Here is a 14,778-nt window from a genome sequence, read left to right as displayed (position 1 = left end):
CATCGAGTAGATTAATTTAGAACTTGATTTCACTTGATTTTGTTATCGGGAGCCTTAGATATCATCGATACAAGTTCAGATTGTATTTTCCTAATTCACAGAAAATCTGAATTTATCTAATGTTGGCACAATTAATGTTCTTGAGAGTGAGCTCATCTCAACCATTGTCATTCTATCATCAATGTAACACCTATTGGAATCTCGATTTATTTTGGATCACCCAAAAGTGATCATTGATTGGACCTTAAAAATTATAAAAATTATGCTTATTGCAATGTTTGTTTGATCATTATCATATGCCATATTTATTGATTAATTTACCATGATCTTGCTTGAAATACATGATTGATGTTGATCGTAATGTTAATGTGCTTATGTGTTGGGAATAATGTGATCTTAATTGAATATTCATATGATTTGAATGATTTTGATTTTGATTAAATATATGATTGGTTTGATTGGATCCATGGGCCCATTTGTTTGAAAAAGGTCCCGGGCACACCCCACCCTGTTTTGCGCACACCACATGTACGTTTACTGTTTTACTCACTTACACGTCCCATTTAGCCAACGTGGCACTAGTGCGTGGCCCGGTCTCTTCGGAGATGCGACGTCATTCATGAAACCCACAACTCCAGTCACGTACCTTAGGGTATATCAAACTGGGGGCATCAATACCATCTGATCAGGTGATTCTGAGAAGTATGTTGATGCACCCAGGCTGGAGCGACCTGAGCCTTTGACCTATTGTAAGCCACACAGTCACATGTCCCGATTGCCAACGTAGTACTAGTACGTGGTCGATCCCCTCGTGGGATGCCAAACCATTTATGAAAGCTACAACTCTTGACTCGTACCCGTAGGTATAAAAGATAGTCTAAGTATATCAATTGCACTTCTTGGTCAAAACCGGTGCCTAAGCAAGATCTTGCCCCGCTGTACCCTACTGTACGAGGGGGATAGACTACGTCTATTCTAGACGAGAGGTATTTAAGTGGGCCCTTGCTCAGCATTGTGCGCCACCTCTCAACTGGAGATCAAACTGGCTGTTTTTTAACTTTAGAGAAGTGAATTGAGGTTTTAGATTATCACCTACACGGTATATCAAACCAAGTCACCACGTATCGAAAGGTATATAGGTGTGCTTGGGCAAGGGTGGCTAGATAAAAATGTATTGCACGTAGTAAGCTTAGAGTCTAGAAACCTTCCCAGTAGGTCACGACTCGAACTTATCTTGGATGTTCCCGGGTTGTTCATTGAATGGAATTTTATGAGACTTTGTGATTGATATAAATGTATGTGAATGATGAGATCAGAATGCATGTGAATGATGAAATGGATGTATGTGAATGATGAGATCAGAGTGTATGATTGTCCTCAAGGATAAAAAATGTTATTTTTGAAAATCAAAATGGGTGCACCGACCCAATAAAAAATCCATCACTTGCAAATGACCCAGCCCAACTCGATCCAACAATCTTGATGGACCGGGCCATTTAAATCGAAATAGAAATCAAATTTTCAAAGAAGAAAAATAGTTTACAAAGGGAAAGTATTTTCCAGAAAAAATATTTTCCAAAAGAAGTGTTTTCCAAAAAAAGTATTATTCTCTAAAAAAAAATGTTTTCTAAGAAAAAACGTTTTCCAAAAAATATTTTCCAAGAGAAGATACTTTCCAAATTAAAAACTATTTTCCAGAGAAAAAATATTTTCCAGAAGAAAATGTTTTCCAAAAGAAAAGAAAAAGAAGGAAAAATAATTTGTAAAAGATCTATTTTTGCATGAAAAGTTTTTATGGACCTTGGAAAACTACCAAAAAATGTTGCAAAAAAATAATCAGATTTGTGAAATAAAAACATTATTTTTCAATATTTTTCAAGAGTGCAACATAATTATTTTTCTTCTGAATAATCATTGAATGGATGAATTTTTTAATGGATTGGTGCACAAAATTCAAAAAAATCTCAGGGTTCATTTAAAATGTTATCAAGGGGGTGACACTGAAATTGGTTAAATTCACCTTCAAAGAGGTTTAAGGGTTATCATTGTATCTAAGCTCAATCGTCTATCGTCTAGCTAGGGCTGTAAATCCGGTCAGTTAGAGTAAACGTCAATATCAAGTCAAACAGTCAGAAATGACCTCAAAATTTTTCAACATCGTCCAGTTGTTCTTTAAAGATCATAGGGCTTCAATCCTACCGGTTATAAGCAATATCTCAGTCCTCAGTCCTAATCAAACTCGTATGAGTACTTATCTTGAGTTTTCAAGAGTCATTTGGGTTAGCTCGAGTCCCTTTTTCCAGCAAGGTCATGTCTTCCTTAGATTGAGTCTACTTTTTCCTATTGAGTCAAGTTAGTTCATTGAGTCTATAGAGGTGTCTGTTGTCCCATCTGAAATTGATCGGATAAAGGAAATTTTGAATACCTCGAGCACATTAACGAATTAACTAATAATTTGATAGATTTCATTTCTGAACAAGAAGATAAGAGTCGGGCTCAACCTTTAATCGAGAAAGGAAAGGTCTTTGACCTCGAAACAAAAAATAATTCCTAAAGAGATTCAAATAGAAACTATCTTATCCCTAAAGGAACACGAGGGGATAATGAATTTACTCAGAAATTTCAAAAGACTTATTCGTGTGATCATATGAGGGTATGCTAGGTACAAGCTTGGGTGTTGTTCAACACGAAATAGATACTCGTCTATATCGATGGAATTAAAGAAGATGTTATAAAATGTATCAGCACTATCCTTACTACATCTTGAGTTTCAAATCACATATTATCAATCGATATGGGGGTACCTTTTGAACTGATCTCTGATAATGGGTCGTACTTCAAAGCATAAATCATTACTCTATGTTTAAAGTTGAAGATCCGGAAGCACAAATCATCCCCCTACCGTCCTCAGATCAATGGAACGATTGAAGCAGTTAGTAAGAGTCTCAAGACTATCATCAGGAAAATTGTGTCAATCACATCGAGATTGGTCAAAAAAATTATCATTCACGCTATGGACATATCGAGCTTCAATTCGATCCTCTACTAGAGCTACTCCCTACTCTTTAGTGTATGGCATGGAAGCAGTCTTGCCAGTTGAAATGGAAATTTCGTCTCTCAGGGTCTTGTTGGAAAATCATTTGTTAGAAATAGAATGGGTTCGTCAGCAGCATGAAGAATTAAACTTGATCGAAGAAAACGAGTTAAAGCCCTGTACCATGTGCAAGCTTATCTAAGAAGAGTCACCCGTGCATTTGACAAAAAGGTCAAAGCTCATCATTTACAAGTCAAGGATTTAACTATCAGACTTCAAAGAAAATTGAACACTCCTACTCGACTATAAGAGAAAGTCTGAACCCAATTGGAGAAATTCATTCATTAAGGAAATATTGTCTGGAAAAGTCGTCAGACTTCAAGATCATGATGGAAGTGAACTACCAGAACCAACCAACCTTGACCAGATCAAGCGGTACTACATTTAAGGAGGCCATCTTTGGCCGAATCAATTCTCCTATTACCCAGTTCAATATATCCTTTTTCAACCCTTTTGCAGTATTTTCAAAAAAAAAAAAAAAAAATTATGCCTTTTTCTTTCTCAGCCCGTTCACCTAACCTAGGGGAGGGAAAAATCTGAACTACGTTTTTGCCTGATCCCAAAAATTTGGGGTACGTAGGCAACCTGAGAAGTTACTTCAGGCCCGACCACATCAAAATAAAAAATAGATTCCCTGATGAAGAAAAAATCTATAAAAAAAAAATTGTAAAAAAATATCATCCAAAATGGGGAAGAAAATTCAAGAAAAAGTTTAAATGAAATGCCACACAAGGGGCATTTGGGTTTTTGAGCCTCAAAATCCCTTTCATTTTATGCCTAGTCCCAAGCCTACCTATAAAAGTCCTCCTAAGTACCGTGTGAAAAAGTCAAGGAGGGTAGTAGAACATGATCAGACAGTGATTCCAGAAGGTCAGAGGAAAAGAAAAAAGATAAAAAAAAATGATGAAGCCTGCTAAGTTGAAAACCCGAAAAGGGCGACTTAGGCAAAAATTAAGGCAAGCTCGCAAAGTTGAAAATCTGAAAGGACAACTTTGGCAACAATCAGAGCCAAGAAAAAAAAGAAAAAGCTCGCTAGATTGAAAACCTGAAAAGGCGATCTAGGCAAAAGTTAGAAAAGGCTCGATAGATTGAAAACCTGGAAAGGCGATCTAGGCAAAAATTAGAGCAATAAAAAAAAAACAGAAGAAAATCCCAAGCTGAGAGCAGTTCGAGCCGAAACGTTAGAAATTCTAATAATCAAGTTCAATACTCAACTTAAACCAGGCATAGATTTAGAAGTCACAAGTATCTTGTCTACGATCGATCTGAAAATTCTTACTTCCCCAAGTAAACCAATGGAGAGAATAGTGAATTCTATGATGAGTCTCAAAAGGAAATATTTTGTTCTCTTGAGCCTGACTCAAAATCTTTAATAAAATTAATCAAAATTAAAAGTTGAATCTTTATTGCGCTTGTGGTAATCAAATATTTCAAATCTTCATACCAGGGGCATTTTTCTTTTTCATCTAGATATGTAATTTCCTCCTTATACCAGGGGCATCTTCTTTATGATGTGTTCAATTATTTTCAATGCCATGTTTATTGTCAAACTAAGGACATTTTATTTTTGAGCAATGTTAATCCTAAAATGAGAATTCCAAACTTAAGGTTACCCTCTTGATAGCAGTTTTTCAAAAAACTCTTGAGGTTCAAACTCAGATTTTAAATTTACAAAACTTTTTTAAAACCTTGAGGTTCAAACAAATTCATTCTGAATCTCACATAGGAGATAGGACATCCATTCTGTCCCAAATTTATTCATTCCCAGATTCAACCACTCTTCTCCAGATTCATTTTCAATCGTTTCTCTCCCAGATTTATTTCTTTGTTCTCAGTTTTACTCAGTCAGTTTCCGCCAAGGGTTATCTTGGATTTTGCTCAGTTGCCGCCAAGGGTTATCTTGGATTTTGCTTAGATGCCGCCAAGGGTTATCTTGGACTTTGCTCAGTTGCCGCCAAGGGTTATCTTGGATTTTGCTCAGATGCCGCCAAGGGTTATCTTGGATTTTGCTCAGTTGCCGCCAAGGGTAATCTTGGATTTTGCTTAGTTTCCGCCAAGGGTTATCTTGGATTTTGCGCAGATGTCGCCAAGGGTTATCTTGGATTTTGCTCAGTTGTCGCCAAGGTTATCTTGGATTTTGCTCAGCCAGTTGCCGCCGAGGGTTTGCTCGGATTATGGTCAGCCAGTTACCGCCAAGGGTTATCTTAGATTTTGCTCAGCCAGTTGCCGCCGAGGGTTTGCTCGGATTATGCTCAGCCAGTTGCCGCCGAGGGTTATCTCGGATTTTGCTTAGTTGCCGCCAAGGGATATCTTGGATTTTGCTCAGCCAGTTGCCGCCGAGGGTTTGCTCGGATTATGCTCAGCCAGATGCCACCGAGGGTTTGCTCGGATTATGCTCAGCCAGTTGCCGCCGAGGGTTTGCTCGGATTTTGCTCAGCCAGATGCCACCGAGGGTTTGCTCGGATTATGCTACGCCAGTTGCCGCCGAGGGTTATCTCGGATTTTGCTCAGTTGCCGCCAAGCGTTATCTTGGATTTTGCTCAGCCAGTTGCCGCCGAGGGTTTGCTCGGATTATGCTCAGCCAGATGCCACCGAGGGTTTGTTCGGATTATGCTCAGCTAGTTGTCGCCGAGGGTTATCTCGGATTTTGCTCAGTTGCCGCCAAGGGTTATCTTGGATTTTGCTCAGCCAGTTGCCGTCGAGGGTTTGCTCGGATTATGCTCAGCCAGTTGCCGTCGAAGGTTATCTCGGATTTTGCTCAGTTGCCGCCAAGGGTTATCTTTGATTTTGCCCAGCCAGATGCCACCGAGGGTGATGAGTAGGTTTTATACCTACGAATTAACCACTTTTAAATATAATATTTTGTTAATTTTAGAGTCTTTTAGTTGTTTTTATTTAAGTTTAGTTAGTTTTATACTTTTTATGTGTTTATATGTTTTTATTTGATTTTTATGCTTATTTTACAGATTATGAACAATATGGAACATTGGGATAGGTGCATACGTTTAGGAGAAATTCGGACTCCAAATTGGTTCTCTCGGAAGAAGGAAGCTAAGCATACAAGCTAAAAAGTTTTCAAGCCGCAGCTTGATAGAAAACGATGCCGCGGCGGGAATTCAAGAATGGCATAACAGAAATATAGAAATACAAGCCGCGGCATGATATATTGGGAGGCCATGGCCTGCTTACGTTTCCAGCTTTACACGTTAATTTGTGGTGACCGAATTAGAGACGGATTTTGGGACTCTTAAACCCTAATGACTCCATACCTATAAATAGGAAAGTTTAACCCTTATTTGGGGACAGAAGTTTTGGGGTTTTTCTTGGAGGCACAAGATCGAGAAGGAGGACGAGAGCTGGAGATTCGACTTTTGAGTTTTATCTTTCTAAACTTTATCTCTTCTCTTGATATTTGTAATCTCTAAGAATGGCTGAATACTTTTGTGATTTTGTTTTCTTTTCAATGATGAACTAATTTCTATTCTAGGGTTATAATGGAACCCATTCATGATATTTGATTAGTTTTATTTCTTTCTTCTCTGATTCCACATGTGATTGTTTATTCTATCCTATGTTTAATGCGATTTAATTAACTGGCCATTGATTGAATTGATTCGGTGAACCTTAATAATATCGACAGAGTTATTTTGTGTTCATGACCTAGATAGAGTAACATATGCTAATTTGAGATAGACATATACTCAAGTTGCATGTGCATCCCTTATGAGAGCTTATTCTTAATGAATTCTTCTTGATTTAATTCTCATTGATTTTAATTTACAAATTTATTTTCTCAGTTAGTTTTCTTGTTTAGTTTTAATTCCTATTTTTTACTTTTGTTTGGATAAAATTAGAGTGAGATAAATTGGTAATTAGCAATAGATTGGTATTTAGTCTCCGTGGGAACGATACTTTCTTATCACTTTATTACTTGTTTCGATACGTATACTTGCGTGCGTAAATTTAGACAACAAGTTTTTGGCGCCGCTGCCGGGGACTAATTTATTAATCTTTTTGTTAATATTAATTCAATCATATTTGATTTTAGACCAAACTTTTCTTTATTTTGTAGGTGTTTGGCTAGTGTATGCGTAGTACAGGGAATTCAGAGCTTGTTCCTTTTGATTTTGAGATCGAGAAAACTTGTCGAAGAAATAGAAAGAATAAGCGAGAAGCTTCTCAACACCATACAATGGCCGACCAAACTAATGGTAATGAAGGTCCTAAGTCTATGCGGGACTATGCTGTTCCATTAATGGATGGGATTCACACTAGTATTCGTCGTCCAACGATACAAGCCAACAATTTTGAACTCAAACCAGCTACTATTCAGATGATACAAGCATTTCAGTTTGGGGGTTCAAATGTCGAAGATCCCAATGCACATTTAGCTAATTTTTTAGAGATATGTGCTACTTTCAAGTATAACGGTGTTGATGATGATGCCATCCGGTTGCGACTATTTCCATTCTCATTGAGGGACATGGCGAAGAATTGGTTGAACTCATTGCCAAGGGAATCTATTACCACTTGGGATGACTTGGCGAAAAAGTTCCTTGCCAAATATTTTCCACCGTCAAAAACTGCAAAGTTGAGGAATGATATCACTACTTTCGTGCAGTCGGACAGTGAATCTCTTTATGAAGCTTGGGAGAGGTACAAAGATTTACTTCGGAGATGTCCTCATCATGCTCTACCGGAATGGTTGATCATCCAAATTTTCTACAATGGGTTGGTTGGATCTATTAGAACAATTGTTGATGCTGCAGCAGGTGGATCTCTTATGGCGAAGACATTTGAGGATGGGTATAATTTATTGGAAGAAATGGCCTCTAACAACTTCCAACATCATACAGAGAGGATGAATCCAAGAAGAACAGCAGGAGTGCATGAATTAGATGTTCTTACTGCTTTAACAGCTCAAGTGGCATCGTTATCTAAGAAATTTGATTCATTTGGAGTTCATGCCATTCAAACTCCTACCGTTACATGCGAGGTTTGTGGAAACAATCATTCGGGAGATATGTGCCCTAATAATCCAGAATCTCTCAATTTTGTTGGTAGTAGGCAGAATAACCCATATTCTAACTATTACAATCCGGGCTGGAAAATTCATCCGAATTTCTCATGGAGTAATAATAATCAAGTTGAGGCCTCTTCTTCTGCAAAACCCATGTTTCAATCAGGCTATCATCCTCAAGCTCTCCCAAGAGAAAAGAAGCCTTCTTTGGAAGATCTAGTACATCAGATGGGAACTAACACTAATCAGTTCATGACAGATACTAAGCAGTTCATGACAAACACTAATCAGTTCATGACAGAGACTAGAACTCAACTCCAAAGCCAAGCAGCTTCTATTCACAATATGGAAATTCAATTGGGTCAACTTGCTTCAACAATTAACAACCGTCCTCCAGGAACCTTGCCTAGCAATACCGAGACTAATCCAAAAAGAGATGGTAAGGAGCACTGCAATGCTATCACATTGAGGAGTGGAAAAGAGTTGAATGATGTTGTCAAGGAACCAAAGGAACCAGATGTTTTAGTGGCAGAAGAAACAGTCTCTAAAGAGAAGGGTGAGCAAGAGAAAGAAACTACAAACCAAGATCATAACAAGCCGGGCTTTGAAAATATTACTCATTACAACCCACCCCCACCATTTCCTCAACGTTTCAAGAAACAAAAACATGATGAGCAGTTTGTAAAATTTCTAAATATCTTCAAGAAGTTGCATATTAATATCCCATTCGCGGAAGCTTTAGAGCAAATGCCAAGTTATGCCAAGTTTTTGAAAGATATCTTAACTAAAAAGAGGCGATTGAGTGAATTTGAAACAGTGGGTTTGACTGAAGAGTGCAGTGCTATCATTCAAAGGAAACTTCCAGCAAAGCTTAAGGATCCAGGGAGCTTCACTATACCATGCACAATAGGTAACCACTTCTCTGGTAGAGCTTTGTGTGATTTGGGAGCTAGTATTAATCTAATGCCACTGTCTATATTTCAAAAATTGGGATTGGGAGAAGCCAGGCCTACTACTGTAACACTCCAATTAGCAGATAGATCACTGAAGTATCCAAGGGGGTAATGAAGATGTGCTTGTTAAGGTTGACAAATTTATATTCCCTGTGGATTTTATTGTTCTTGATATGGAGGAAGATAAGGATGTTCCAATCATTCTTGGCAGACCATTCTTAGCTACAGGTAGAACTCTTATTGATGTGCAAAAGGGAGAGCTTACTATGAGAGTTCAAGATCAAGAGGTGAAGTTTAATATTTTCAAAGCTACGAAGTTTCCCACTGAAGAGCCTGAAGATTGCTATAGAATTGATGCAGTGGACACATGTGTTCGACATGACCATGAAAAAATACTCCCATTTAACCAGCTTGAATTAGCAATCATTAATACTTATAATGAGAAAGATTTTAAGTATTTTGAGTTGGTAAAATACTTGGAGGCTGCACCAAAATTCTCTCGTTCTAAACCAGAATTTGAGTTGTTAGAAGTACCACCATTATGTTCTCATTTGAAGCTGTCAACTCAAGAATCATCATCATTAGAGCTCAAGTATCTTCCTAGCCATATAAGGGAGTTGCGAGATTACAAGAAAGCATTGGGATGGTCCATAACGGATATTAAGGGGATTTGTCCTTCTACCAGCATGCAGAAAATCCGTATGGAGGAATATCATAAGCCTTTTATTGAGTACCAACGTCGACTTAACCCAATCATGAAGGAGGTGGAGATCTATGATGTGTGGAGAATTGATCGCCAAAAATTCACCACCACTCTAGCAAACTTGACGTGACTTCAGAGAAAGTCAGGCTGAAGACTTTAAAACAAGCGCTTCTTGGGAGGCAACCCAAGTGCTCTAAACTCTCTCTTCGTTTATGTTGATTTTTATTATTCTTCGTTATTTTTTTTTATTTCAAAAAAAAAAAAAAAAAAAAATTTATTTAGTTTGCTTTTATTAAAATATTTAGAATTCTTCTTAATTTTATTTAATTATGTTGTGTTGAAACATGTTGGGAGTCTCTGAGCAATTCAAGGGCATTGGCAACATGATGCAAGGCTGTGGAAGTACAAATTGAAGAGGCCGTGGCATCTATTCATTTACAGCCGTGGCATCTAACGAAAATAGCAGGTCATGTTCTCACAGTTTGAAGATGCCATGGCTTAACTCTTTTCAGGCCAAGGCATTAGTTTGTGGCAGAACTAATCAGAAATGTTAAAAAGGATGCCATGGCTTAACTCTTCTCAGGCCAAGGCATTAGTCCGTGACAGAACTGATCAGCAACATAAAAAGGCGGGCCACGGCATGATATTCTAACAGGCCTCGGCCCGAACTCGTACCCACATAGAAAAAGGGTATATTTGCCCTACTATTTCTATTGTTACCCAATTTCACAACCAACAGTCTCTTCATGTCTCAACGAAAGAAAAACTCTTCCTCTCTCTTCTTCTTCTCCAGCATTATTTTTATATCTCCCTCTCAATATCCAAGGGTGTCAAAAGAGAGATCAAATCCGTGAGCACGATTTCGCCAAATTTCAATAGATATTCCAACTACTCTCTTTGCCAATTTGACCAAATCAAGTAGGGCACCATCAGGTTTTGTCTGTAAGTCTTACATTCAATTAACCTATGTTGCGTATTGTGAATAAATATTTGATTATTTGGATTGAAAAATTCGAGTTTTGATTACACTTGTGGTTGTTTGAGATTTGATGGATTTAATCGATGATTGATGTTGAGTGATTGATGGAGTGCTTGATGTTGGAATGGGTGTGTGGATTGTTTGATTGGTGGAGTACTATGTGCTGCAATAAGTACGGTCCTTTGTGACAGTAGCTGGTATTACTAAATTTTGGGGAGATCATTAAATTTTTGTGCACACCAGGTATTTGTGAAAAGTTCAATGATAATGAGAAAGGTTGGGAAGATTAAGTTGTTGAAAATTTTGGGGGTTGTCTGATATACATGGTGCTTGCTGGATAGTTGAGTGTAGTTGCTATACTTGTCACTTCGACTGTGGGTGATTGGGTTACTATTACTTATTGTGGAGTCGTGATTTTTAACCACCGATTGTGAAAAGTAACAGAACACGAACTTCAACATTTCATCACTACCACCAGGACTGCATGATAATAACAATGAAGATGGCGCGGATGATGCTGATGACTCCTGACCGCCAATAAATATTTCAGGGAAGTTCTTTCACCTACCTTTGATTCTATTGATTACATTGGGGACAATGCAATAACTAAGTTTGGGGGTGTGAGTAGTATTTTTCTAAAAAATTTTCTTTGATTTTTGTGTTTGCTTTCATGTGTTTAAGTTTAGGTTTGGCGTGTTTAAGTTTAGGTTTGGCATGTTTAAGTTAGTTTTAATTTCTATTCTAAAAAAAAAATAAAAAAAAAAAATTTATTTTGTGATGACTTTTGCTTGATAATCTGCAGCCAATGATAATGATTTTGATTTAGTACATACATGATTCTTAGAAAATGATGGAGGTTGAACTTATCTATGTGCTTAATTCTGATGAAATTCATCCCTGTTTTGAATTCTTTACATTGAGCTTATAATCTTGATGCACTTGGTTGTTTGATACACTTGGAGAATGTTTATGCTTTTGAAAGTAATCCATGATCTCAATGAACTCTAGAACTTATTTGATTGTTACTCGAGGCGAAATCCTAGGTTGCACTTGATTAGGGACATGATTTAGGCCATTCTTGGATCGATTGAGCCTTTTAAGCTTACCTATGTTGATTTTATCACTAGTCTTCCCCATTGAGCCTTGTTTCCAATTTTCTTTGGCACCCACAACTCTAACCAAGCCTTTTTGTCTATTTTTCCAAGATTTGACCCATCACCTCTTAGGCATATTGATTGCTACTGGATAAATTTTGAGCTATGCAAATAAGGGTTGAAGGTGAAGTTTTGGGAATGTGGAAGGCAAAGTTTCAAGAATATTTAGTTGAGGGTTCGGAAATACTTATGTTAAAAAAAATATATATTCTTATTACTACATCCCTTCTTGTAAAAGAATGCATTGAATCAGATAAGTTTGGGGGTGCAGTGGGCTATAAAAAAAAAGAAGTAAAAAAAAAATGGTGAATAAAAGGTTGTCAAGGGAATGAAGTGAGAATGAAGTGAAACAAGATTGAGAATGCGGAGTGACTTGATGTTGAAATGTAAGTTTGCGCTCTGTGAGAATTCTAAGAGATTGAGGTGTTTAAGGGGTGATCTAGCCACAAAATTTCCTTTTATCCTACCTTTAACCTAGCCACACATTACAAGCTGAATAAAAGTCCTATTGATTCTTGATTGAGTAACAACCTACATTAGTGGAGAATAGCATGAAAAGTAAGCCTATGGAGTTCATCAATTTCAATATCTAGAGATCATCTGTGTTTACTCTTGATTGCATAAACTGATTTGAGTTGAAAACTGATTAAGTGAAAAGGGGTTGTTTGCACATATGTGGATGGTTCAAGGTGAGGTTGAATGACATTTGGGTTGAAAATCTTGACTGTTTCAATTTCTAAAGTTTTCTTTTGAATTGTGAAATTTGTACAATCTTTGAGGCAAGTGTGGAGAATCAAGCTATTATCATCACTTGTGTTTTCTTTATTTTAGATTTCTTTCCCTTAGTTAGGTTTTTCTTTGTTTTTGTTTTGCTCGAGGACTAGCAAAATGTTAAGTTTGGGGGTATTTGATGAGTAGGTTTTATACCTACGAATTAACCACTTTTAAATATAATATTTTGTTAATTTTAGAGTCTTTTAGTTGTTTTTATTTAAGTTTAGTTAGTTTTATACTTTTTATGTGTTTATATGTTTTTATTTGATTTTTATGCTTATTTTACAGATTATGAACAATATGGAACATTGGGATAGGTGCATACGTTTAGGAGAAATTCGGACTCCAAATTGGTTCTCTCGGAAGAAGGAAGCTAAGCATACAAGCTAAAAAGTTTTCAAGCCGCAGCTTGATAGAAAATGATACCGCAGTGGGAATTCAAGAATGGCATAACAGAAATATAAAAATACAAGCCGCGGCATGATATATTGGGAGGCCATGGCCTGCTTACATTTCCAGCTTTACACGTTAATTTGTGGTGACCGAATTAGAGACGGATTTTGGGACTCTTAAACCCTAATGACTCCATACCTATAAATAGGAAAGTTTAACCCTTATTTGTGGACAGAAGTTTTGGGGTTTTTCTTGGAGGCACAAGATCGAGAAGGAGGACGAGAGCTGGAGATTCGACTTTTGAGTTTTATCTTTCTAAACTTTATCTCTTCTCTTGATATTTGTAATCTCTAAGAATAGGTGAATACTTTTGTGATTTTGTTTTCTTTTCAATGTTGAACTAATTTCTATTCTAGGGTTATAATGGAACCCATTCATGATATTTGATTAGATTTATTTCTTTCTTCTCTGATTCCACATGTGATTGTTTATTTTATCCTATGTTTAATGCGATTTAATTAACTGGCCATTGATTGAATTGATTCGGTGAACCTTAATAATATCGACAGAGTTATTTTGTGTTCATGACCTAGATAGAGTAACATATGCTAATTTGAGATAGACATATACTCAAGTTGTATGTGCATCCCTTATGAGAGCTTATTCTTAATGAATTCTTCTTAATTTAATTCTCATAGACATATAGGGAGTAGTTTAGAAGGGTATTTGTACATGACCATCGACAGAGGCTTGTGGAGAATTTAGTGTTCTGGGGTGACAATTGTAGTGGATTAATTTATCATAGAAGGAAAGGTAATCTAATTAAGTGGATTGTTTGGGGAAAATTATAAACCTAGATTTCATCACTCATTGATTTTAATTTACAAATTTATTTTCTCAGTTAGTTTTCTTGTTTAGTTTTAATTCCTATTTTTTACTTTTGTTTGGATAAAATTAGAGTGAGATAAATTGGTAATTAGCAATAGATTGGTATTTAGTCTCCGTGGGAACGATACTTTCTTATCACTTTATTACTTGTTTCGATACGTATACTTGCGTGCGTAAATTTAGACAACAGAGGGTTTGCTCGGATTTTCTCAGCCAGTTGCCGCCGAGGGTTATCTCGGATTTTGCTCAGCCAGATGCCACCGAGGGTTTGCTCGGATTATGCTCCGCCAGTTGTCGCCAAGGGTTAACTTGGATTTTGCTCAGTTTCCGCCAAGGGTTATCTTGGATTTTGCTCAGTTGCCGCCAAGGGTTACCTTGGATTTTGCTCAGTTGCCGCCAAGGGTTATCTTGGATTTTGCTCAGTTTCTGCCAAGGGTTATCTTGGATTTTGCTCAGATGCCGCCAAGGGTTATCTTGGAATTTGCTCAGTTTTCGTCGAAAGTTTTCTCGGAATTATGGTCAGTTTATGCTCAGATTATGCTCAAATTATACTCATATTTTACTCAAATTTATCTCAGATTTTAAATCACACACTTGCACAGTTGTTATATCAGTCAATGAGAATTTTTTAAATTCAAGGATTTGACACTGCCAGTGAGAGCTCGCGCTCAAGGACCTGACATTTTCTTTTAGTTCGGGGAGAGTTTACCCTCAAGGATCCGAACACCCCGACGAATTGCTAAATCAGGCTGCAAAATGAATTGTCACTAGCTTTGGCATTCAGATATCGCACTATCTACCAAAATAGATTTGCTATCTA

General features: G+C 37.1%; 1 protein-coding gene and 1 non-coding gene across 2 annotated transcripts; one reads left to right on the top strand and one right to left on the bottom strand.

Annotated features, from left to right (window-relative positions):
- The first annotated feature begins 7,181 nt into the window (after positions 1 to 7,181).
- On the top strand, positions 7,182 to 9,179 carry LOC147386379 (uncharacterized). Its single transcript, XM_086424538.1, has one exon. It carries the CDS (start codon positions 7,182 to 7,184, stop codon positions 9,177 to 9,179), a length of 1,998 nt encoding a protein of 665 aa, XP_086280664.1.
- On the bottom strand, positions 7,683 to 7,789 carry LOC147386380 (small nucleolar RNA R71). The gene has a single exon (XR_015172364.1). It is a non-coding gene; the product is annotated as a small nucleolar RNA R71 (small nucleolar RNA).
- Positions 9,180 to 14,778: the final 5,599 nt, after the last annotated feature.

Source organism: Akebia trifoliata, chromosome 14, assembly GCF_017979445.1.
Source record: "Akebia trifoliata isolate Shusen 1 chromosome 14, ASM1797944v1, whole genome shotgun sequence".
In the NCBI taxonomy this organism is placed as follows: domain Eukaryota; kingdom Viridiplantae; phylum Streptophyta; class Magnoliopsida; order Ranunculales; family Lardizabalaceae; genus Akebia; species Akebia trifoliata.
The sequence above is the reverse complement of the archived record's forward strand: the minus strand, read 5'-3'. Positions and strand labels throughout refer to the sequence as shown.